This window comes from Siniperca chuatsi, linkage group LG20 (genome assembly GCF_020085105.1).
Source record: "Siniperca chuatsi isolate FFG_IHB_CAS linkage group LG20, ASM2008510v1, whole genome shotgun sequence".
Lineage (NCBI taxonomy): Eukaryota > Metazoa > Chordata > Actinopteri > Centrarchiformes > Sinipercidae > Siniperca > Siniperca chuatsi.
In genome coordinates, this window is record NC_058061.1 from 15,962,847 (window position 1) to 15,987,796 (window position 24,950).

General features: G+C 39.8%; 3 protein-coding genes across 7 annotated transcripts in view; 2 read left to right on the top strand and 1 right to left on the bottom strand.

Annotated features, from left to right (window-relative positions):
- Positions 1–8,363, top strand: LOC122868122 (WD repeat domain phosphoinositide-interacting protein 1-like). 2 transcript variants are annotated; one of them, XM_044179776.1, is made up of 12 exons: positions 1–421; positions 1,807–1,889; positions 2,485–2,654; positions 2,777–2,873; positions 3,579–3,676; positions 3,957–4,049; positions 4,129–4,199; positions 4,623–4,730; positions 5,254–5,418; positions 5,517–5,624; positions 6,202–6,341; positions 6,896–8,363. In XM_044179776.1, the coding sequence occupies exons 1-12, from the start codon at positions 345–347 to the stop codon at positions 7,015–7,017; spliced, it is 1,332 nt and encodes a 443-aa protein (XP_044035711.1). In that variant the 5' UTR covers positions 1–344; the 3' UTR covers positions 7,018–8,363. The 2 variants fall into 2 exon arrangements, with proteins under 2 accessions (XP_044035711.1, XP_044035712.1); XM_044179777.1 differs by having other exon boundaries at positions 2,488–2,654.
- Positions 8,029–22,035, bottom strand: arsg (arylsulfatase G). Of its 3 annotated transcripts, XM_044179773.1 has the most exons (13): positions 21,927–22,010; positions 20,519–20,721; positions 19,972–20,126; positions 18,049–18,285; positions 17,484–17,719; positions 15,368–15,482; positions 14,995–15,141; positions 11,624–11,838; positions 11,436–11,516; positions 11,169–11,277; positions 9,994–10,114; positions 9,784–9,874; positions 8,029–9,107 (listed from the first exon to the last, which is right to left on the bottom strand). In XM_044179773.1, the coding sequence occupies exons 4-13, from the start codon at positions 18,270–18,272 to the stop codon at positions 8,827–8,829; spliced, it is 1,620 nt and encodes a 539-aa protein (XP_044035708.1). In that variant the 5' UTR covers positions 18,273–18,285; positions 19,972–20,126; positions 20,519–20,721; positions 21,927–22,010; the 3' UTR covers positions 8,029–8,826. The 3 variants fall into 3 exon arrangements, with proteins under 3 accessions (XP_044035708.1, XP_044035709.1, XP_044035707.1); XM_044179774.1 differs by lacking the exon at positions 20,519–20,721 and having other exon boundaries at positions 21,927–21,943; XM_044179772.1 differs by lacking the exons at positions 19,972–20,126; positions 20,519–20,721 and having other exon boundaries at positions 21,927–22,035.
- Positions 20,745–24,950, top strand: part of LOC122868118 (monocarboxylate transporter 7-like) — an 8,222-nt gene continuing 4,016 nt past the window's right edge. Inside the window, exons 1-4 of one of the 2 annotated variants that reach the window (XM_044179768.1) lie at positions 20,745–21,795; positions 23,582–23,689; positions 24,327–24,567; positions 24,689–24,832. In XM_044179768.1, coding sequence (XP_044035703.1) covers positions 24,330–24,567; positions 24,689–24,832 — 382 coding nt within the window. In that variant the 5' untranslated portion in view covers positions 20,745–21,795; positions 23,582–23,689; positions 24,327–24,329. The remainder of the gene's footprint in view (positions 21,796–23,581; positions 23,690–24,326; positions 24,568–24,688; positions 24,833–24,950) is intronic. The other variant, XM_044179767.1, reaches the window with a different exon arrangement.

Here is a 24,950-nt window from a genome sequence, read left to right on the forward strand (position 1 = left end):
ATCGCGATGGCCCTCGGAGTGACGCATCCACCCATCAGCTGTTTTTGTTTTGCTGTGTGGATATTGGAAGTTGATAACACAATAACAACAGTGTCGACTGACCAGAGTGAAAGGGCTCATTAAGGAGGTGTCATCGTTGATCTTTTAGATTTAGGTATAGTTCACTCGGTGTGTGATGTGTGCCATCTGAGCGAGCCCGCCCGGACATTCCTCTCCCTGAAGAGTGTGAGCGTGGCGCTCGGAGTCGGGGAGCGGAGGAGGGGAAGCGGGTTCCGGCGGGGATCGACCCGAGCCCAGGGCCTCCGACCTCGGCGAGCGAGAGAAGAGGGAATTTGGTGGCTCGGATGGAGTCCCAGGACGTACCGGACGGCCCCGTAGTGCACCGAGGCTTCATCTGCGCCTCGTTTAACCAGGACACCACGTAAGCGACCTGCGGGCTGGGCCCAGCATGAACTCAACCTGCTTGATGCACCTGACTGTTGCATCATTGTTTTCAGTCGTATTTACATAGTTTATTTTATTTCACTTGGCAACAACCAGGCAGTTGTGTTTGTGCGTCCTAAAATGAAACTACAAGCTTCGGTGTGCCTCATTAAAACTTCTAGATTAGTCCCTACCAGCAAAGTGAAGTAGGCCACTGTGTTAATCTTCAAGGCCTGTTGCACATTAAACGAGACAGTTAGTAACCAAACCTCTGGCTGTTGTGTAACAAGACACAGCTTAATACAACTGATTGTCCAGGCCTATTCTATAGTGTCTCATTCAAGTTTCCTGCTTACCTCCTCCTTGATTCATGACACCAATTAACATACGTTACTACACGTTAATAATTAACATTTAACAGTAAATGTGGTATTTTCTGAGGTTATAGCAACATTATTGAAAGCAGCTTTACAAGCAGAAGTTCCTGTGTCGTTTTTTGACTACCCAATAATTTTGACCACTTACAGCTGTGCTGTAGGTGTCCGCTGTCCCATGCTTAGGGATTATTAGAGGGTCAACTCACTGACTTCTTCAGTTACACGTGTTGTCCCCTTACACAAACATCTCCTGCGCCTCTTGATTGTAAAACTAACCAGGTGCCCAAACAGTCCACCGGGCCTTCTTATCTCTTTGTCATCGTGTTCTTTTCAACTTCAGCCGTGCTAAGATAAGCTTGTTTGGGGGCAGATAACAGATTTTAATGGAAGCTGCGTTATGGCTGTGTTGTCTAAAAAAAAGATAAGATAGTTAGGGAGAAATCATGTCACATATGGCTACCAAGCACTTCCTGGAATGCCTGGACCTGGCCTGGTAACAGCCTCCTCATGCATCCTCATGCTATTATCACACTGATCCTGCACTATTTCCTTGATGGACACTAACAATCATAGAGCCATATACTGTAGCATCCATTACATAGATTTCCCCCCGTTTTGTGCAGTACTATACTAGCGATTGTACATAGTGTGTGTGCATGGATAATCCTATGCTTTTCAATAGCAAGCTATTCCTTTTAACCAAATCTATTCACTAATCTGTAGTAATAAACAAACAAAAAAAGGTTTCTGGGATTATTTTACTGTGACAACAGTAGACTTTATGTGCATCGAAATGTTGAAAACCTATGTTGTAATTGTGTGTGCGTGTGTTATCTGTGTGACAGCAAATAAAAACAGTTCCACATGAAATCAGATTTCATGTGGAACTGTTTCAGTATAATTTTTTTTTTTATCACTGTAATTAAGGTATTTTTAAACTTATAACAATGGTGGATGTGGCTGGTAAGATGTTCTGTGTTTGTGTGCGTGTTTTTCTTAATTGTAGTTCTCTGTCAGTGGGCACCAAGACTGGCTACCGGCTCTTCTCAGTCACTGCTGTGGACAAGCTGGACTGCATCCATGAGGGAGGTAAGAGGGACACCGAGCTTTCCTCTCTGCTGTAGTCTTAAAAAGAGTTCAAATTACAGGAAGTATATAATGTCACGTGACAGCTCCCCATGCACAGCCACATCTTCAATGCACAATATGCATGTTTGTGGGCTTATTTAAAAAAAACAAACCAAAACAATCCAGTCATACATACAGTAAGTACACTGTGACACACCAGCATCCCCTCCCTAAGGTGACATAGGAGCAGAGTGAGCTGTGGTCAGGTCCACCTTAGTCATACAACAGCTCAGACAGGCTGCAACATGTTTGCTCTGCTGCATACAGTAGGTGAACACAGGAATGCTCAATTTTCTAATCCTCAATAACAACAACGAAAGAGAAAGTTTAGAGTCAGTTTGCGCTCAATAATGTTCTCTTTGTCTGGGGACCGGCAGTTTCTCTGATAGCACTAAGTGCAGGAAATTGTATAGGAACTGACAACAGCAGAATGTGCTGTATTTGGCTTTATGAATATTCTGTACATGCACTGGTGATATGAGCTTACACTGAAGCCTCCATTGCTTTTCTGAGTAAAAGCATGCAATCCGTATCCAAGGTGTTTCTTTTTTCCCAGTAGAGTGTCCAGATGTCTATATAGTGGAGCGGCTGTTCTCCAGCAGTCTGGTGGTGGTGGTCAGTCTGTCCATGCCACGGCGAATGAACGTCTACCACTTCAAGAAAGGTACAGAGATTTGTAACTACAGCTACTCCAACAACATCCTCTCCGTCAGGCTCAACCGACAGGTAAGACCAGGAAACAGATCTTTCCATACCTGTAATCCTCAAAGTTGTTGCTTCTGGTTTGTGCTATCATATATATGTATTTTTTGTTCTCACTGTCACTTACCGTGTCACTGTTACCTCAGCGGCTGGTGGTGTGCCTGGAGGAGTCGATCTACATCCACAATATCAAAGACATGAAACTACTCAAGACCCTGCTCAACACACCCACCAACCTCTCAGGTACACTCAGTCTGTTACACAGACATCTACAGTATATATAGACCATAGAAACAGTGTGCACATTAATTCCTTTAGACTCTGAGCAAATTCTTGTTAATTACTTCACATACTATGTAACTTTTGCTGAATAGAAGCCACTGTGGCCACAAGTGGCATTTACAGGACAATGGTAAATGCTATCACACATAGTGTAACAGTAACACAAGCAGAGAAGAGTCAAAGTCAGCAAACTGACTCAGTAATGTCAGTTGTAGAACAATATAAATCTAAAGTTTGCTAACATTAGCCACCAGAAGCTACTGGTCATACCAGACCAAGAAAGGCTGTAGCAGAAAAACCACAGTTTGTACAGTCCATTTTATTTCTTATGAACTCAACTTTAAAGATGAAGAATGTTATTTCTTCTTTCAAAATGTACATAGCGTTGCTTTAAAGCTACCTGCCTTGTTGCACAGTACTAATGTAGTCTTACACAGTGAGCAAACATCAGTGTTGAACAGAACATGCATTGCTTGTTTGATTTTGGAGTTTTCATTAGTCCAGCAGGACTATACGAGACAAATACTAGACCCAGACAGATAGCTCCAGTGTAAAGCAACTGGCAAGATTGGTCTAATAGGTGTGTTGAAGAAAAAAAGACAGTAAAAGAAAAACAAGGGGGAAAAAAAGACAGGAAACTAAATTAGCCTCTGTACTCCCTTGTAGGTCTTTGTGCTCTCTCTGTCAACCACAGTAACTCTTACCTGGCGTACCCTGGCAGTGCCACCATCGGAGAGATCACTGTCTATGATGCAAACAACCTGGTGAGGCCGCATTAAACTCTAACATAGCAACAAAGGAAAAACTCCAGCTGTTGTCATGTCTCATGAAAACCCTCATGGGAACAAGCAGCCCAGTGTCAGTGCTGATGTCATTAGAAAGCGTTTGTTTGCCCCTTTAGAGCACTCTGACGCTGATCCAAGCCCATGACAGTCCCCTGGCAGCCCTCACCAACTGTTGTCATGTCTCATGAAAACCCTCATGGGAACAAGCAGCCCAGTGTCAGTGCTGATGTCATTAGAAAGCGTTTGTTTGCCCCTTTAGAGCACTCTGACGCTGATCCAAGCCCATGACAGTCCCCTGGCAGCCCTCACCTTCAATGCCTCTGGCACCAAACTGGCCAGTGCTTCTGAGAAGGTAAAGACTTGATTCCTTTTTATCCCTCCTTCTGTTTTATCATCCACCAGCCTCTGTCTGACCACTTTCTCCTCTACAGGGCACCGTTATCAGAGTGTTCAGCATTCCTGAAGGACAGAGACTGTTTGAATTCCGCAGAGGGATGAAAAGGTTATTACTCATATTATTTTGTTTTTCACCATGTAGACAATCAGAAACTATTTACAAGCAAACTGTGGATAGACAGTGGACAAAATGGTTCACGGTGGTTGTATGACAGAGATTAAACAAAGGATGCTTGACAGGAAGGTTAGCAGTTCAAATGACTCTCCTATTACTCAACTGTTAGTGTTTAGGTGAGTAAGACACTTTACTCCAGCTGCTCCGTTGCCAAAGGTACTTGGTTGTGGATGCGCTATGCAGCTTCCAGTGTCAATGAGTATCAGTGATTAAGACAGCAATGTGAGTAGCTGAATAGTTGAAACATTAGACTCAGACACACTGGAGAGGCTGTTTTCATGCACATTTTTAGTTTTCAATAAAAACGTATACCTAATTTTGACCGCTTCGTCCTTTTCCGTCTGTGTGTTTCAGATATGTTAGCATCAGTTCATTGTCCTTCAGTGCGGATGCACAGTTCCTGTGTGCCTCAAGCAACACTGAGACAGTTCATATCTTTAAACTGGAGCAGCACAGCCCCAGGTAAGCGCACACACACAGTTTGTTTCTACTTAAGGTGTAAAGCCAGTGAGTTCTTCTCTGTAGGTCAAATAATGAATGAATTGACATACAATGTGTAAATTGTACAATAATATACCAACTGTAAACAATGGTAGTGAGTGGCAGTCTGTATGCCTCACCAGTAGTATTGCTGGTACTTTCATCCAGATCAAAATAAATCATTTTCTGTCAAAGGGGTCTTTTTATGTTTTCCTTTTGAGGATTAACATTATATAATATTATATTAATTTGGCAGATGCTTTTGTCCAATGCAACTTACATTTCTCTGTATTGGAAGTGATTTCCCTATTGTCTTCTGAACCTCAGTACTGTTTGCATGACCAGCACCCGCTGCTGTATTTATGATGTAAAGCAATCCAGTAGTGTTCCTTTTAAAATTCAACTAAATGGCTTAATATGTATAATTCGTATAATATGTATAATTCAGAATCCAAATGTCTCCATCTTTCCACCTTTAACCATGACCCATGTTGTTTCCTTCCAGTCAAGAGGAGGTGTCTCCTACATGGTCAGCATATGTGGGCAAAATGTTCACAGCAGCCAGCACCTACTTGCCCACCCAGGTGTCCGACATGATGCACCAGGACAGAGCCTTCGCCACAGTACGACTCAACATGTTCGGCCTGAAGAACATCTGCGCCCTGGCTACGTAAGGCAGAGCGACAAAAAAGGGATGTGTTTTTTAAGAGGTGTATTTATGTGTAGGTTCATTCACATCTAGTGTGTGTGTGTTTTTTTGTTTGTCAGGATTCAGAAGCTCCCTCGCCTGCTGGTGGCGTCCTCAGACGGGTTTCTCTACATTTATAATGTGGATCCGCAGGATGGAGGCGAGTGCGTCCTGGTCCAAAAACACAGGTGTGTCTTAGTGGGCTGCATCATACATAAATGTCTGCATGTAAACCATGTGCCGTAACTTAAAAGGTACAATGATTTTGTTAGGTACCCCTAAATCAACTTTAGACTATGTTGGAGTTTCAAAACATTTACTGTTAGCTGTAAAAAATTAAAGGTACCTAAAGTGTTGGACATGTTTGACATGACAAGTAAACTGTACACAGCACAGACGTGTTTACCTACTTGGCTAAAGGTCCTTATTATACAGAAATTTGTTAATTAAAATACTAAAATTATTTTACTAGAAATATGTTTCACTGAGGGGTGGTTGTCATTCATTTTCAAGTTATTTTTATGGTCATTTTAAATTATCCATAATTAATAATTCAAAAAAATTATACAAATAAGGCAAATCTATCTTAATTAGTGAGGATGGGACACTTTTCTCAATGGTAATCCATTTTGTCATTGGAAGTCGCTTTGTGACTTCAGCTGGTGTATTTTTTGCTTTAAAATGTAACATTGGTTTGTGCTGGTTTTATTACAGCAAGTTGGGTGCTATGATGTTGTGAAGTCTTTGTCTGCTCTGTTCGTACAGGCTGTTTGACTCCAGTGAGGAGCAGGTGGAACAAAAGGAAGAGGAGAAACCAGAGGATGACGCTCCCCAACCAGCCAGCCAATCATACGCTGCCACTGTTGCTCTCTCTTCAACCCCACCCTCCTCCACCACTCTCATGGGTACAGTATCATAAACTGATGAAAACCTTTCCAAGATTTTCAACTAGACTTCTTAACTGGATACTTAACAGTTACTCCCTAAACCCTATTGTACACTACATTGTTCTAGCTCTTACACTATATGTGTGATGTTTTAACTATGGCCTCCACTGCTGTTATGCAACTCCTGAAACCTGATTTAAACATGGAGCTCTTTTGCTTTAAGTTAAAACACTTCATATGCAAATAATATCAGAAATACTTAAAACTAAAATCCTAAACAAAAGTGCTCTTAAGTCATTTTTGACAAAGTTATACAAGAATTATTTTCTTAGTTTTATCTCAGAACTTCTCAATTCTTATCTCTGACAGATGTGATATAAGCATCAATGCAGAAAAAATGTACTTTTAGTACTTTTAAAAAGCATGTTTTACCATATAATTGCTCTATATCTGTTTTAATAAACAAGAGGTTATTGCTATTACTTTCAAATTAAAACCACATGGAGATGAGGATTGCTATCAGCAGAAATGGGCTACAAAAACCTTCTTTTCCTCCTCCCTTCTCTTCCCAGGTTACTCTGAGGATGGTGGAGCGCAGAAGGGCGAAGTCATCCCAGAGCACGAGTTCGCTGAGGGCCCCGTCTGTCTGGATGACGAGAATGAGTTTCCTCCATTTGGCAACCAGAGTAACTGACCAAACCCCGTCCCCCGCCAATGAAACATCCAATCCCTGCATAACAATCATACTCACTTGTTTCACGCAGGGACGGTGGACAAAAATATTCCTGTGCTGAGACATTGTGGCACCCCCACCCTCCCACATGTACCCCTGCTGGCCTAGGGTCAAATCTTGCCAGAATGTTACTTCCAGGTGTTTCTGTATCCTGTGCCCCTCTCACTTTTTGTAAAGAATAAAACAACAACAAAACACTAAAAGAGTGGAAGGTCCCACTCGTTTAAAAAAAACACACAAAAAAAAACCACATTCAGAACATCTTAAGGTCTTAGATTTGAAGACTGTCAAAGAGTCCCACTGTTAACTCCCATATTACGCCATTAACAAACAGTGTTAATCTTTCTTTCTTTTTTTTAAATAATAATAACAGTGATATTGTTGCACAATATCATCATGGTAGCAACCAGATGAGCATGTGGTTGGTCCAGCAGGGAAGACTGAATATACCAAGGTAGTAGAAGAGACAACAGGCAGGCCTGCAGCTGTTGTAGAGAGATGCTAAGAAGTCGCCGGAAAGGTCATTTTAGCAGCTTCTAAAGCCAAGAGCAACCAGACAACAATATGATGAAATAAGCAAAATCTCTTAAGATCATGTCTTGTTTTCTGTCACTTAAAAGAAAATCTATCATAAGGGCATTTTTGTCAATCAGGCCTCAGGAATTTGGGAGCTTATCAATGGGCATTAAATGTGTCACACCTCAGGAAAGAGGAGCAGTAGTTCACTCAAGAAGGAAAAGATGTTTAAAGTGCGATACACTATTTAAATCATGATACATGCAGTAAAGTATTATATGACTTGCAGATGCAGCTGTCATACTAATTATGGTAGCGATAGATGAGACTAAAAACCTGCGCAGTCACAAATGTAACCTGATAATATATCTGGAAGCTCTGTGGGAGGAGCAGTCAACAGCTAAATGTGAAACACTTGATGGTGAGCTGTACATGACAAAGTTACAGGTCCTTGAATTGATATCCTGAAGCCCTTTTTATTTACTACATGATGCTGAATACAGTATGTTAACATGTAAGTCAGTCATTTTAACTTAGATGCATTGAATATTCTTTTGTTAAATGTTTTAAGTATTACACATCAACGCATAGGCTTACCGTGCGTAAATATATATTGAGGATTTTTACTGTGTGTATAATGTATATATAACATTTATATATAGTACTGTTGTAATAAGTAACATGGTAATACCATTTGATTTGCCAAAAGGTGGCACTGTTAGGACACCCTTACGCTGCATTGATACTGGACATCTACACCCGAGACTCATTAAAGCTGAAAAGTGATTCAACCTCTGCATGTTGTAGTTTTGATTTAAAAAAACCCAACAAACAATTTACATTGCTGATGTTTAAATCCTGTATTAAATCTCATCAAATATACAACAAAATAATAAAGCTAAGTTTTACACATTTTAGAGGTTCAGGTTTATTTCCTGAAACTTTCATATGTTGAATTACACTGCAACAAATTGATTGATAAATTGTAGCATGTCTTTACTGTCTGATTGATCTTATTTTCTCCAAATTATTGACCTCACAATACCAGCTGGCCAAAGTTCAGCCGCCTGCATCTCTTTGCTCTCTCTGCTTGTTTGCGCATCTCCATCTGGACATTGAACCTCCCAAACAACACATTCTACAAACAGCTGAGCACATCGAAAGGAGATATTTGTCTCCACATCTGTTTGCTTACATCTGCGTGCTTCTCTTGCAGCCTGTTATGTGAGTGTTTGTGTGGGTGATTTCCCACCCTCAGCCCAGCGGGTGGCAGCGGCAAACAGCCTGGCTAGGGTCACAGCAGGGCGCTGCTGATTCATCTGTGCTGTAGTCTGCTGTGGACACAGACTTGTCAGTGGCAATGTCCCATAATAACTCCTCCCTCCTGCGTGCAATGCTCTCTGCTACCGCCTGGTATTCAGATGTCTCGACCTCTAGGGGCGTTTCCTCAGCCTCGTCACGCTCCAGATCAAATATCAGTGGCAGGTCATGGAGCTGCTGCCTTCCTGCTGCACCACCACATGCCTCAGCTGCACCTGCAAAGGAACAAGGATATGTGTATTTCTTTTTCACAATTCACACTAAAATGGTTAAACTTTTCTCTTGACAAAATTAAACACAACTCAGAAACATGTAATATTACCGTATATGTATACTAAGTGACGGAGCCTGAGATTACCTGTGGTTTATGAAGATGTGTTGGGTTTAGAAAAAAAGAACAAATATGAAATTTGTGAGAAAACCTGCAAAATTACAGTTCCAATAGCTACACCTAAGATTAAGGTCATTTTGTGATAAACTGTAACATGATAATATCCTTAATATCCTAAATAACTACTATAGTACTTTGAAAACATTTACTTCATTTAAAACTTAGATCAGCAGCAGCATGATGCTTCACTATAAGAATGAAGCAGCTATCATGAAGCCTTTTGAGTTATACTCATAAAATACATTGGCACAGACAAACAGACAGGACACTAGTCTGGTACCACCATGCTGACATAATGTCGTGCATATCATCCACCATTGTGGCAGAGCATAACAAGCAGCACTGCAGACATATGTTAATAATCACATCATCACTGTTAGAGAAGCACATTTTGTCATTTCGCTGACAAACAGTTCAATAACATTACATCTGTAATATGTCTGACTGTGATGTAGTGTGTTTTTTGCACTGTAGACACATAACCTGTATTAGAGTCGTACCTGTGATGTAGAAAGCTTTGTGTTTCCCTGTTCGAACTGTCTGCAGGTCACCAAACTTCCCTGCAGCACCACTGTTAGGGTGGAAGAGAAACTACAAGAAGGAAGAATTAATGTCTGCAACAACATCCCAATGCACAACCCCCACTGACAATACAGGGGAAATTATTTATATAAACCAAAGTAAGATTGACAACAAAAACCAGTTAGTACCTCATGACCAGTCTGTTCACCATGCAGGAGGATATTTGTGGTGTCAATGCCATCATATCGTCTGTCTGAGGGGGGAGTTACCCCTGCCAGGGACAGAAGGGTTGGGAAGATGTCCATACCACTGCAAGAGCATAAAGAGAAGAGAGGACCGTATTTGATTTTGGTTAGGGTTTTTTTTTCTTTTTGCTCTGTTAAGATAGTGGTGTTTGATAAACTTACACGTGGGAGCTTGATAAAACTGATAACAAGAAGAGGGAAGAAAGAAGAGGATGAAAGGAGAGGAAAATCCCATACAGTAACATTTATTTCTATGCAAACAAGACTACGCTAGCATGATCTACAGCCATGCTAATGATGATAATGCTAACATGCTGATGTTTAGCAGGTAAAATGTTTATCGTGTTAGCCATCTTTGAATGGTTAGCATGCTAACTCTTGCTAATTAGCATTAAACATAAAGTACAGCTGAGGTTGATGGGATTGTCATTAGTTTTGCAGATATTTTGTCAGAACCAAAGGATTGGACACATTAAAATCTTGACAGCTGGCACTAGATGAAAAGATGAAATGATTACAATTTATCCTGAAAGGGGCATGAATGTCTGTACCAAATTTCATGGCAATCCACCCAACCTCAGAAAGTCAGGGGATCACCAAAGTAATTTGGATTAATTGTCTGGAAACCATAAATGTCAATACAAAAATTTGTGCCAAATTTGAGATATTTCACTTAAGTGATAAGTGAAAACCTTGACCTGCTGGTGGTGCTAGATTAAATGTCACAGAATCACCAAAGCCATTAGGATTCATCCTCTGGGCATCATGAATATCTGTACCAAATTTCATGGCATTCCATCAAACAGTTGCCAAGATATTTCAGTAAAAGCCAAAAATGCAGTAGTTATTGAGATATTTCAGTCTGGACCAAAGTGGAGGACCAACTGATCAACATTACCATTCTTAGAGCCATGCCGCTAGCATGGCTAAAAATATCTCTGAATGTATCTTCCTGCCTAGTGAACTAGACCAAAGCCTCAGTAAACAGGGTTGGACCCATCACATCTAGTTAATACTGAGTCCTTATGTACACATAGGGCCTATAAAGTCAACACAAGATCTATTAAAGTATTTGAGGGATTTAAAGTAGTCTCTGCTTATTGGTAAACTGGAAGAACCTGAGCAGGGCAAAGCTGGTGGTGTTTGCAGGGATCCTCCCGGGCCAATAAGCTACTGTTGGCACCCTGTGACCTCCCTCCCAGGTGGTCCGCTTAGCTGAGCCTCCACCTAACACACATGCAAAAGATGACTTTAGGAATATGAGTATTCACAGCGATAAAATGCACAGTAGCTCTAGCCACTATCATGTAAATGAACACATCAATCCCCCTCATAAAGCATGCACGGAAGGAGTTTCTAATTTCTCAGAAATTTACTTATTATACCTCTGCTGGTCTGCCACTTTCCCACGAAAGGCCCTACCCTTCCTGCGTACTGGCACTTCTGTTCCCAAGGACCGTTGTCACCTAGACACAACACACACACACACACGCACACACACATAAGACTGATTAAGGATAACAATTACACTGGTAGTGTGGAAGAACAGACGTAATCCATCCAGCTGACTAACCAGTGAACCAGATAAGAGTATTGTCTTTGTCTGTGTCATCAGAAGCGCTCTTTACCGCCCCCACCAGGCTGTCCATCTCTTGCAGGCTGGCAGTGTATACTTTGCCGTCAGCTGTGCGACAGGTCGTAGCAGAAGCATCTGGAGGGAGCGAAGGGGCCAGGGGAACATGCATGTGAGCCAACGCTATGTAGAGAAGATAGGGCTGTCTCCGCTCCCTGCGAAAACAATTAATGAGGTGACACTATGTCAGACAACTTATTCTGACAAATGCTTGTTTTGATCAATTTTTGCTCACAAGCAGATTCATGTTTAAGCAAAAAGATAGGACATGCTCTTGATCAACAATGTATATGATCACACACTGGTTTCCAAACACATGCCACTATTGTCCCGAAAGTGCAGATTTCTTTTTGACTTGTCGTAGTAACATAAGCACGGGTGCAGTAGGTGATTTGAGGGGGACGACATCCCTGACTGCCTGACTCTGCCTGACTCTGTTCTGAGTTAGACCCTATGTACCTCCTTCTTGGTCTTCCAGATGGTCATATTACAAATATCAAACACATGAGGTTATTCAATCTATTGATTTTTGCCACTAGGAAGAATATTTTGCTCTTTTGGATCAAGGATGCAGTGCCAACAAAAGTCTTGGCACAATCTTATGAGTATATTCCCAATGAATACATCGCATGTATGCTTCACTCAGTATGGGACCCTTACTTAAAACATATGTGACCTACACTGTCATCTTCCATACTATCAGGCTTAGCCTGTCTCTACCTTTCCTACTGCAAAATGAGTTTTCCTGTAACCTTGCTATTTGTTTCTATTTTTTTTTTATTTGACTGCCTTTCTCTGTTGTAGGGTGTGCCGAGGGTTGGGGGATGGATATAATGCCCACTTTTTTTATTTATTTTTTCTTATTCTTACCTACTCGTTTTTTTTTCTCATGTCCTGTCTGAGCTGTTTTGTTCTATGTTGTAAATAAAAAATGCAATACATATATTCTTTAAAAACAAAGGTACGTGTTTAGGTTTAAGTACTTTTTGCAGTATTTTGATTGATTTAAAGTATGTATATTTTGTGGATATAATCATGTTGGAAACAATACTGTATGGCAGTCACTGGGTATGAATGTGCACACTGAAGCATATTTCCTACTTTAAAGTCCATGTTGCCGTTTCATTTTTCTTTGTAAGAATGGACTTTTCAACTTTATGACATCTGGAACACAGCATTAGTCACTTTAAATGACTTCACTGAATGAAAGCCTGCATACTGTATGTTCTTGATGGCACATGACTGATAACCGCTGCACTAGTTCAGATGACCCTGTACTATAGCATGAAGGCCTGCCTTGAGTTTACTGCCCTCCTCCTGTCCTTCCAGCACTAAAATACACACACACACACACACACACACACACACACACACTTTCTGTATTGTATTATTATCAGCATTCTCATCTGCATGTAGGCAAATTTACAAAGCTCCTATGTTCTGTCTGGACTATATACAGACAATGCAGTTAGAGTTAATATGCCTGTTTGTATATCAGTGACATGTGCATTTAGTTGTTGACAAGTTGTTACATTGTTTTACAAACTAGTTAAACACCACAAAATATAGTAGAATCAACACCTCAAAAATCAAGCCTCTCAAAGGCAGTACGTAATGAAGGGTTAATTGTGTTATATTACATTACTGTATTGGCAGATTACCCTGTTATTAATACACCATCAGGCAAATAGGATCCAGATAAACTGATCTAGGGTGAACGTTGACATGTAGTGTAAAGCACTTTGAGTGGTCAGAAGACTAGAAAGGCGATATATAAATGCAGTCCATTTACCATTTGTCTTCAGATAATAATCTGACATGATGAAACACTGCTCAGATTTCTACACTGATAACAGCTGCACACTGGCAAAAACAAAACATGTCCTAGTTAGTGTCAAGCAGGAGAAACAGGGAATAGGATCCAAACGCAGACTAAGAGGCAGAGCAGGTGCAGTTCAGTGATTTTAATGAGAACACAAAAGGCTTACACAGATTTCTGGCAGGCAGTGGTCAAAATCAGGAAAGCACTCCAAAAGGGCAAACAAATCCCATGGGCAGCAAGCAAAGTCCAGGAAACACAGTAAGACTCCAAAACCACAAGAAACACTAGGAAAGGCTGTAAGGCTTGACAGGTTACAATGACAATCTAACATTGAACAAAGGAAACACACAGACTTCAATAAACTCAGGTAGGAACGACAACAAGACACAGGTGAAACAGATCAGATACTTAAAAATAGCGGAAAAGCAAACAGAGAGGAAGTAAAACCACAAGACACATGAGGGAATGAGAATATTGCGAAATAAAACAGGAAATAACATACATGAACCCTCAAACCATGACAAAACAAGACTCCAAGCAGTAATAAACCAGGGGATTCTGACTGAGAGATCATAACATATAGAAACAGTAACAGACCAGACTCTCTTTACTGGAGTGCTGCACAAGATAATGGAGTATGAAGCTTGACTCCTTAGACTTAGGGGATTACTGACCTTGACTTTTTCTTGCATTATCATAGCCTCCATCATTTTATCCCACCCTGAGTCTGGTTCTGCTCAAGGTTTCTGCCTCTTAAAAGTTTTTTCTTGCCACTGTCGCCAAGTGCTTGCTCATGTTGGGAATTGTTGGTTCTCTGTAAATAATATTATAAAGAGTACAGTCTAGACCTGCTTTATAGGAAAAGTGCAATGACATAACTTCTGCTATGAATTGGCGCTATATAAATAAAACTGAATTGAAGTTTCCCCCTCATACACTGTCTATAGCGAAAGATACAAACACACTTGACAGACTGGGTTTCACTGGCTGCTGAGTCAGTGGACAACATACTGACACAAAAGAGAAGCATACTCTATATGCAATAAGGGCCTGTTTGGTGCATAATTAGGCTCAGTAAAAGCTTTGCTTTCCTCGTGCCCCTAAAGCACGAGGACCTCTTCATTCACAGTATATTAGCAATGTAGTAGCCTGTCAACATCTAATACAGGGAATTCAAACAGAAAGTCAGGTTTTTAGGCCACACAGTTGTGTGTGACGATTAACAGCTACATCTAGCATGCTGTTTTTTAATCTCATATGAAGAAATTGAATCAGTGGAACCTTGTGATTTACAGTGTCATTATATGCACATAAAGGTTCAGCTTTATTGTTATTATACAATACAGGAATGCACAATGAAATGCAGTTGTCAAATATGAGAAAGAGAGGATGATTTGTAAAGTGTTGTTGTGTTGTATAAATGGTTTGTTCCATAACACACCTATCAACAGCATAATATAAATTTCTTATTGTACTTTGTGTATTGTACCTTGCATTGCGTATAATCCTGGTTGCAGCGGATTTGTATTGTTCTGTTAGTGTCCACAGGTCAAGCGGCTGCTCCACAATACTGCTGTTTTCAACCAGAGGAAGGCCCACTTTGGAATAACAGCCTCCATGTACACTTCTCTTCAGTCTAGACCATGAGAATAATAGAGCATAATAACACAATAAATGGTATGTGTGTATGTTTGTGTGAATGAGGCTGTCAAGTGGTTACAGGGTTTGGAATTAGTTAGGGAGGTGAAGGGAGGCAGGGTGTGGCCTGGTCAGAAAGGAAGCAGTTGATTCTATTTACCATACGTACAACTCTAGGTCTTATCTAGTGTCATATATGTTTAAGTAGGAGCACAGAGTTATACCTGATCACTTCAGTTCCTGATGAGTCACAGGGAAGGCAATGTGGCAAATTATATCCAGGTACGTCAGTACAGCCCATGTCGTTACTGTAAGGAATACCTAAGTAGTAGTCAAAACCTGCCCAAGAGACAATAAACATGGTGCAAATATTCATTAATACAACTGTAATTAATTGCTGTTACCATAGAAACAAGTAAGAAATTGAGCATGGAACTCTTTCTTGAGCTTGGAAAGAGTATTTTGACAAAATAATCTTAACTTGAGGCACACTTATTAGTAAGTGGAAGTAAGAATTAAATAAGAAGCAAGACATTTTTACTATTTGCTGAATTTTTTGATGTAGCCACTGTTCGGCTTTTTCTTTGGCGTTTACTTTTGGTTCAAAATTATCTTACCATAAAAGACCTCTGTGTCTCCGAACGACAGTGTGGTCTAACTGATCCCAGTTTCCAGGCATTAAAGCTTATAAACCCGTTTTTGTGTTCTTGTATTGGCAAGAACAAGAGATTAACAAGAGATGACATGTCGCTTACTAAGAAACAATTTTTCTGTGATATCACTTTGTCTTACTCCTGGTGGAAAAATGAAATCACACCCTGGAGCTGTGCCAAACAGCATCTTATACGAAGAACTTTACTGAGACCATCCCACTGAGATCACAAAAACCTAGTCACTACTGCAGTGACCCAGCCATGATCCCTCACCAACTTCCCACCCAAGCTGGAAGCACAGCAACTGGAGCTCAAACCCTAGTCCCTGCGGTGGTGTGCAAGTGCTTTTTCCTTTGCACCAGCTGTACATCTCCAGTGCTGTATATGAACTGGGAATTGTCTGAACACAAGGTCAAGTACAGCATACTGGAGGAAAGCTTGGCCAGTGGTCCAATGCCATAAAGATGCAAAAGTGTGTATCACCTGTTGGTATGTTGTTGCACAAGCATACAAATATAATGCAATTCACAGGCTGAGGCTGTCTGAGGTGAGGTGGAGGAGGCAGGCTTCCACCCAAGAAAGGAAGTCTGTCTAGTAGGGGTAGTAGTGGGCTGAGGGGGGGGCTGATGGGTAAGTTGTAGTGGGGGGTGGGTGTTGAGTCAGCTGTAGGCGAAAAGTCAGGAGCAAGCCTGTCGTCTCACAAGACACAGCTGCAGGGAGTTGTGTTGTGTGTAGTCTGTTCCCTGCAGTGAGGCCAATGGATTCGCTCACACACTCGATGTGGCTGGAATGTCCCAGAAAAACTGACTGACGCCACAACATTGACCTGGAAAGACACGGTGTGTGTTGTGCAATGGAAACGTGTGTGTGTTAGCTCATATCTCATTGCTTTATGTGGCATATACAAATATTTTTGCATTTTTATAATCTAATCCTTCAGATGTTAAATAAATGCCTGCACGTTACACTGTATTGGCTTCTCAGCAGTTCTTCTGTTACTGATGCCATTTTGTAGATCCTCAAGGCTAGACTGTAACCTTTGAGTAGTTTTATATTTTGGGTTTGTCAGTTGTGTGTGTGTATATATATATATATATATATATATATATATATATATATATATATATATATATATATATATATATATATATATATATATAAATATATATATGTACACACACACAGTATGTAACACATATACCCTGTGTTCTTATGTAAATCTCGCTCCTCTATAAAACATTATATAGCTTGCATTATAGCTTGCGGTTGTAGAAGCCACTTTCGTTACAGGGTTTACTGAGGTTTGAGATGACTTTATTTAATCTTACCTGTATGTTTAAAAAAGGTTGTTTTTCTGTACTGTACGTTTAGCAAAAGATACCAAAGAGGCGACAGAAGCTAAACATAGCTTACAGTAGATAGGAAGGAGGTTGCTTTGCTCTTAAATTTTGATTTGTCCATTCTTGTAGACAAAGAAATGTTCATACCCAAAACCTTCTCAATTTAGGCGTTGAGAAGTGTGGTGTTTTTTGAGAGCAAACTTTATGCTTTAGGCTGAAAAGATGAGGGATGAATTCTATCCAAAATTCACACACCTGTTTGTAAATTCCTACCTGGTCTCTGCCTGTATGTGTGTTTAGTTGAGACCCCAGGGGTTTTGGGGTATAAATGTCAAGCTCTTACTTACCTCTGTTAGTTGGCCCATATGGTCCATTGTGGCCGAGATGCCATTTCCCGATCATAGCGGTGTAATATCCCACCTTCTGCAGTAGCTGTGGCAAGGTGACTTCAGACAGAGGTAGACCGGCCACAGAGCCCACAGCAAAGTTATGAGTCACCCCATTTCTTAGGCCATAGCGGCCTGTCAGGATGGCAGCACGGGATGGGGAACACGTTGAGGCAGGAGAATGGAAGTCTGTCAATCTGGAAAAAGTAAGGAGATTTCAAGGCGAAATTACACTTTACCTTGTTGGCAATTGGAAGTGAATGTCACAGAGTGAGAGATTATGGAAGATATCCTGTCATTCATACTCAGGCGACCATATATAACCTTTCCTGTGCAGTCTCATTCAACAAAAATACCAACATCGCTCCAAACATAATCACCTTTCATTACCTTTATGCTTTCACTTAAAATACAGGCCCTGGTTACTATGATATGAAAGCGGTTAGGTAATAGGATTTACATCAGACTTTAATAATATGACATGGAATTTAGTGCTACATAACAGATCAATTAATAAGTTCTCTACCTTAGTCCTTGCTCGGCCATCAGGTTGAGGTAAGGTGTGTTGTTACCCTTCTCTTCAGGCTGGTTAGCATCCAGGTCACCCCAGCCTATATCATCTGCCAGTATAATGATGAAATTGGGCTTCTTACTAGGCTTTTCAACACCGGCTCCATGTTGGGACACCATGTGGAGCAGCAGACCACACATCAGCATCCCAGACAGCAACAGGGTGAAACCCTCTGCCATTTTGGGTCAAAATCTGCAAAGGGTTACATAGGTTTCATTTAAACCTTAGCTGGCATGCTCTGTTATTTTAACCATGAGCAACCTAACATACCAACATACTGTAAATATGACTGTATACAATACAATGCAAAAGTCAGCAAAAAATACATAATAAATAAATACAAAGTTATATGATTAATATAGTATAATATGACAGTGAGGGAGTGGGAAGGGTGTCACAAAATGTGAAACACTCCTACTACTTCTGCTCGCACCATATAAATAAAGAAAATAGTAAATATCTTATTTTTGGACCTGCAGTGCAATCGTTCCCACAAAAAACATTTTTGTAGAATTTAAATACCCACTCTATACTTTTTTAGGCTATGAAAACACAACTCTGTTAACTAAAATAGCTTGCCACAGATAAGACTATATATGTTAACTTGACGGGTGTGGTGTGATCCTACCAGCTTCCGTTTAGTTTAGCCCGAAACAAAAGTGATTTGCTGATGATGTGTATATACTTCTTATTCAAAAATACATTAATTAGTACTGATACAAATCATAATGTTAGATCTTTGAAAAATGATTAACTGAAATATATCTCAAATTGTCCTAAAGTTTATATATTACCACATGTATGGTCCTATTGGACAGTGTGAACTGTTTTATTGTTTTGATGAGTAATATCAGATACTGACAATATTAATATAGTAGTAATCAGTACCATTCACTGATTGGCTTTATATTTAACAGCAGATGACCAGCCACTTCTTCATCAAGTCTAAATACTGAGATAATAACAGCAGTTATGGATGAGGATGAAACAAAAACTGACAGAAAATTAAGTCTATATTTTAAATGTGCATTCAAAGAGTTTATGCGAGGCGAAGGTCACATTAGAGAGGTTTCTGTAATTTCACTAATCAGACAGTGGTCAAATATTTAGGTGTGGGGAGGTTGTGGAGTTGCTGATTTGGACAGCAATGGGCGAATAGAAGTACCTCTGCCACTGCAGAATGTAGGACAGCCACCCTAAACAGGCACTGAAATTATGTAAGGTCTGTTTGGGTTAACTCTGCACCCCACATAGTCATAATTACATTATGACTTGTAACGTCATTCTAACTAGTCAAAATGACAGTTAGAGATATCTGTATGTGATGTCACTGAAAACGACACTCAACTCATCACACATCCTAAATGACAATTGCAGATCTCAAACGTCATTATGACTAGTCCGAATTGTCGTGCATGATGTTGCTCATGTGAGGCTTCCCATTGGATAATGGCTCATCAAAACTGTACATTTTTTTGTCTACAGACACACTTGAGGACCTACGACATAGTCTGGATGTAGCTGAAAATGTAGATCCTATGTATTTCTCGCCGACAGATCCTGTCGTGCACGGGCTGTAGCGTTAAACCCTGTTTTTATCAGGGCCGGCCCTAGGATTTTGGTGGCCCTAAACGAGATTTTGTTTGTGGCCCAAAAACACCCCCAGCGCAACCACCAAATCACACACACTGCACATAATGAATGAACACACACACACACACACACAACAGAGATGGACAAATGAACTATCAACAAATCAAATTTGAAAACAATGTTTATTAAAATATATTAAATTTTGAGACTTTATGAAACACTTTACAATTGCAAAGTATCAGCAGATACAGTAACGTCGAAGGAGGATGTAGAAGGCTGTGGTACCTCTGTTATGACCTCTGCAGCTGCAGTCTCGTCAGCGGAGGGCGTAGATGCCCCTGAAGTCTCTGACGATGTTCCCTCAGCAGCAGTCATGTCAGCTGACGAGGTAGATTGTCCTGGTGCCGCGGAGGTTGCTCCAAAATATTTCAATAATGCCCCTGAAAAGATGATACATTAGATTATTATTATTTCTTAAATATAGTCTGGAAGACATTACATAGGTATGCTATGTATCTTCCAGGTCTATTTATTAACCACACAACAAGTGCAATTTTATCCAAATATGCAAATGAGCCAATTATCCAAATATGTCCAATATCTACAAATATGATCTACAAAAATACCATTTAACATAACTAGAAAGCAAATAGTAAGAAATCAAGCTTGTTCTAATGAAACATTTCAGCTAAAATTAATAATACATTAATTACTTTATATCCAGCCTGCCAGGTTAAAATTAACTGTGGCTATGTCCTATTTAATTCGATTTCGTTCAAAAACACAACATTAATATTGCAAGAAAAACGGTTGTCTGATTCACATCACATACCTTTATCCTGTGTGCTTTTTTTCCATCTCCAATTTTCTCTTTTTCTGCCCTTCAGCGCCACTCCTACATTTTCTTTTAGGAGCCATTTGTCTAACTTTAGTCGGTTCATCAAAAATAAGTTGCAAGATCGAGTTCTTGCTGCATTAACCAGCTGACTCACGTTGACACAGCCAGTCAGTCATCTCCGTACAAAGTGTGAAGAGCTTGTGTAACACACAAAGTTAATATTTTCATTTTATGTTCTTCATGTGTATTTGTGTCATTTGTTTTGTATGTGCGTTGTTCTCTACCTAAATGTGTGTATATTATCACAGAAAGTCACACTGATCTGTGGCCCCCCCCTAGCGGTTGTGGCCCTAAACAACCGAATAGAGTGTTTAGGGCCAGCGGCCCGGCCCTGGTTTATATACAGTCTATGGTTAAACCCTGTCAAAAACTCGAACTTCCGCCTCCCACTTACCTTAGCTTTTGACATAACTACAGATATCTGCAATGACACCTAGTCAAAACTCTAATTCAAGATATCTGTAATTACATTTTGACTAGGCAGAATGAAAATTAAATATATCTCCAATTTGATATATATCTAATCAAAATTCATTTTGATATCTATAACTTGATAATAGATATCTGAAATGAAATTACCGGTATGACTACTCCTAATTCAAGTCTGAGATATCTACAATGTCATTCTGGCTAGTTAAAACTTAATTTAAGATATCTAAAAAGGACAATTTGACAATTTAGATATCTTGAATTGAGGGGAAATAAAGATATCTTGAACTGGAATTCTGACTAGTCACAATCAAACTGTAGATATCTGAAACTGGAATTACAACTAGTCATAATTCAGCTGCAGATCTGAAACTGAATTGCAGAAATCTGTAATTAGAAACCCCATTCCCATGAATGGCAAAAGTAGTTCGAATCTTTCTAGTCGAAATGTAATTACAGACATCTTAAATTGCAGCTTTGACTAGGCAAAATGACGTTGCAGATTTCAGTAATAAATATCTAGTCTAGCTAGAACGGCTTGCCATAGATATGGGGGGAGAACCAGCTGTAACCAGATCTCTTTAACCCCCCGTGCCTGTTAGGGAGGGTGTTTGTGTGTGTGTCTCCACATGTGCGTGTGTTTGTGGATATATGCACGTGTGAGTATGTGCAGGCCTAAGTAAAGTCCAGTCTTTCATTGATGCAGTGCGCGAGACTAGCGGGATTAGAGCTGCAACAGTCGTGCGAAGGAAGACTGTTTCCGTCTGAAACTAGCTACACAGGTGAGACAGACTACTTAAATAAAAGATATTTAATTGTATACGACTACGTTTGCTTTAGTAAAGTAACTGTATATATTCAGTGCGTCTTGAATTAAATATATGGCTCAAACAGGCGATGTACAAGTACTTACAAAGTGTGGCAGTAGTTAAAAAGTCACATTGCCCGCTGACCACATGAGCCGCCGCTGGTCTGAGAGCATTGCGTCAGCCGCACGAGGACTCCGACTATTTAATAGTACCACCCCCTCCCACCCCTCTTAATTAAACAATACACATAATAAAATATCCTGTTTAAAACCAATTAATTATTTTACAATGTATTTAACAGGGCAAGGCAACATAATCGAACAACGCGTGTCTTGTGTGTGTTAAGTAATAAAAAATTTAAGAATTTAAAAAAAATTGTCCTAAATAATTAAAAAAACAAGGTGTAGAGAGTCGGATCCTGTAACAGAACAGGCAATGATTTCCAACTAAACAGCTACCTACATAACAAAACCAAGAAGAGGGGTTATAATGTTTTTTCTGCAATTTAGCTGGAGGAAATTGATACATAAATTAATTGAATAATACTTTGATAGGCTAATACTTGGTCTTGATGGAACTATTTTAAAATGTTTTTGTTGTTGGATACACAAAAAGTAGACACAAAGAGAAACATTTGAAACACTTCAAGGAAAATGACTTTAAAGTAAATCCAAACTGTGTACTGTTTGCCAATTAGCAGTATTTATCTACACCATAAACTATACTATTTAAACCCTAATGTCCATCATATCCCTGTTGCTTTCAGCCTGTGACCACTGTTCCACTTTGTTGATGCACTGAATTTGATTGTACTTGTATTCATTGAACTGTTGTGAGTTATGAAATAAAGTTAACAATATACAGTAATCTTAACTCAAGGTCATCTACCTAACTTTCAACAGAACTTTCAGCTGCCAACTCCTAATTAAATATTTAAACCATTTATTTATTTGCTTTTAGTTCTGTTATGTTACATTATAAATAATAAACTTCTGTAATCTGTATGTGCCAAGTGATCTGTGATCTATTTTAAGTGTAGATGTTGTATTTGTAGTTAAACATGAGTTATTGCAAAGGCTAGTCAGTTCAACTAAATTTATGTCTCAGTTATAGTAATCTAGGGGACTTAAGCATGCTGAGCAGGTGTAACTAGTATTCAGAATGTGTTAGTAATTACTGTGTAAGAGCATTTGTCCATGGCAGCTATTCTGTTTGTGCATGTATTAATATAGGTGATGCACGTTTATCCTCCTAGTCTGCACTGCCAATCACCATTCATGTCCACCTGTTTTACAAAGTACAGGTGTATTAAGTGTTAAAAAATGACAAAGTACCATATAGAGCAATTGTGTTGGCAGTTGTTTGATGATTAATTGCCCCAAACTGTATTGCACATGGAAAAGTATGTATTTTGTCCATTCTAAAAAAAACCAAAACAGAATAACACCATGCTTTGTTTAAGTAAATATCAGTTGTGTTGAAGAAGTAAAAGTGAAGCCACAAAATGGAGATAGTTTGTGTTACCCTGCTTACTGAAAAGAAAAGCAAAAGGGCTGACAGAAACTAATTGTACATAAAGTGTAACATTTTACATTTAACGCATCCCATCCTAATGCTCAGTTTACCCAGAAGCAGGGCAAAAAGGTGATTTTAATGACCTACTCCTAAAACTGTATTAGCTTCTGATGCACAAAATGCTGGACACATCTGATTTGACCCAAATTCCCCACAATGTGCTTTTGTATTAATAATTGATTAGGACCAGCCTTGTGGAGAGAGGGGATTGAACTTCAACTACTGCTGCCTTTTCCTCCTTGCCATCTTTGGTTACAGCACTGACAGTGTTTGTATATTAAACAGTAGCCTGGTAAGGATGCACATAATCACTTTATTTAAAAGGCTGCTATAGAAAGAGGGAAAAGAGGTGTATACTTAGAGGTGTATATACTTATCAGCATATTTGCTACCCTACTGGTGAGCCAGCAGTTTACAAGTCAGCTCATTTCTGTAACTGAAGACTCGGAGCAGGTTTACCGCATCTAACCTAGAAGAGCAGCTCGAACCCTTGGGGTGCAGAGTGAGTCAGTCTTCCTCACAGCAACAGGCTTGATAGTGATGCTCGATAGTGTTTGTTGTTAGCTAAATTTGACGACAGTTATCAACTCGACAAGTCTTCTACCTAAAGTTGTCGATAATGCGGCTGAACTCGCAAAACTGTGGCGAATTTAATATTATAAATATAGTATGTCTGTAAAAGATGTTGTTTCTGTAAGTGAAACACAAATATTGCTTTGATTTGTAGCTACTCACTGCGGGTCCCAGTTTTGTCTCTGCAATAACAAGCACTGCATGACTTAATAGATTCATAACTACTTGAACTTTTACCACCATATTTTGCACTAACATTCAACCATGTCAAATTATGCACATTTTAAGCATTTTTAAAATGAATTTATTTTTAAAATTGCTGACCACACCAGTCACTAAAACATTTCTCTGTACAGGCCATGGCGCTGTGTGGAGTCAAGGGAACACGTTTCTTGGGGCCCAATGTGTACCCAGAGGCCCCTGATGGAGGCTTTGGATGGGTGGTGGCCGTGGCCTTCTTCCTGGTGGAGGTTTTCACCTATGGCACCATCAAGAGCTTCGGCATCTTCCTCCAGGACCTAATGGAGGAGTTTGGAGAGACCAACAGTCGGGTCTCCTGGATTGTTTCCATCTGCGTGTTTGTCATGACCTTCAATGGTGAGTACAGCTCATAAGGTTAAGTAAAGTACAAACTATAGATTGAAATGACAATGAAGTTATGAGAATTACTGTACCATAGTCTACACTAAACAACAGTTTGTTCTCCGTGGGTCCTCAGGTCCTCTCTCCTCTGTGATGACTAACCGCTTTGGGTTCCAACTTGTTGTTATGATTGGAGGATTACTTATTTCCTCGGGTACCATTGCCACCAGCTTTACCACCTCAGTCAATCAAATGTACATCACCTATGGATTAGTTACAGGTATTGAATTGCTTCCTTCTTCCTTCTCCCTCTTTGAACATCAAATAATGCTATTATTCTTTGAATTAGTTTTTTAGTAACTCGTCTAGCTGATTTGGAGCAAAAAAATTTGCATCTT

What these genes read in the sequence shown, in the direction of transcription:
- LOC122868122 (XM_044179776.1), top strand. Translation starts at nt 345, where the DNA reads ATGGAGTCCCAGGACGTACCGGACGGCCCCGTAGTGCACCGAGGCTTC. An exon ending in TCTATGATGCAAACAACCTG is followed by an intron (nt 3,677 to 3,956) that starts GTGAGGCCGCAT and finishes TTGCCCCTTTAG; the next exon opens with AGCACTCTGACGCTGATCCA. An exon ending in GTCCTGGTCCAAAAACACAG is followed by an intron (nt 5,625 to 6,201) that starts GTGTGTCTTAGT and finishes CTGTTCGTACAG; the next exon opens with GCTGTTTGACTCCAGTGAGG.
- arsg (XM_044179772.1), bottom strand. Translation starts at nt 18,272, where the DNA reads ATGGCAGAGGGTTTCACCCTGTTGCTGTCTGGGATGCTGATGTGTGGT. An exon ending in ACCAGCTTTGCCCTGCTCAG is followed by an intron (nt 10,115 to 11,168) that starts GTTCTTCCAGTT and finishes ATGCTCTTGCAG; the next exon opens with TGGTATGGACATCTTCCCAA. An exon ending in CAAAGCTTTCTACATCACAG is followed by an intron (nt 9,108 to 9,783) that starts GTACGACTCTAA and finishes GTTCCTTTGCAG; the next exon opens with GTGCAGCTGAGGCATGTGGT.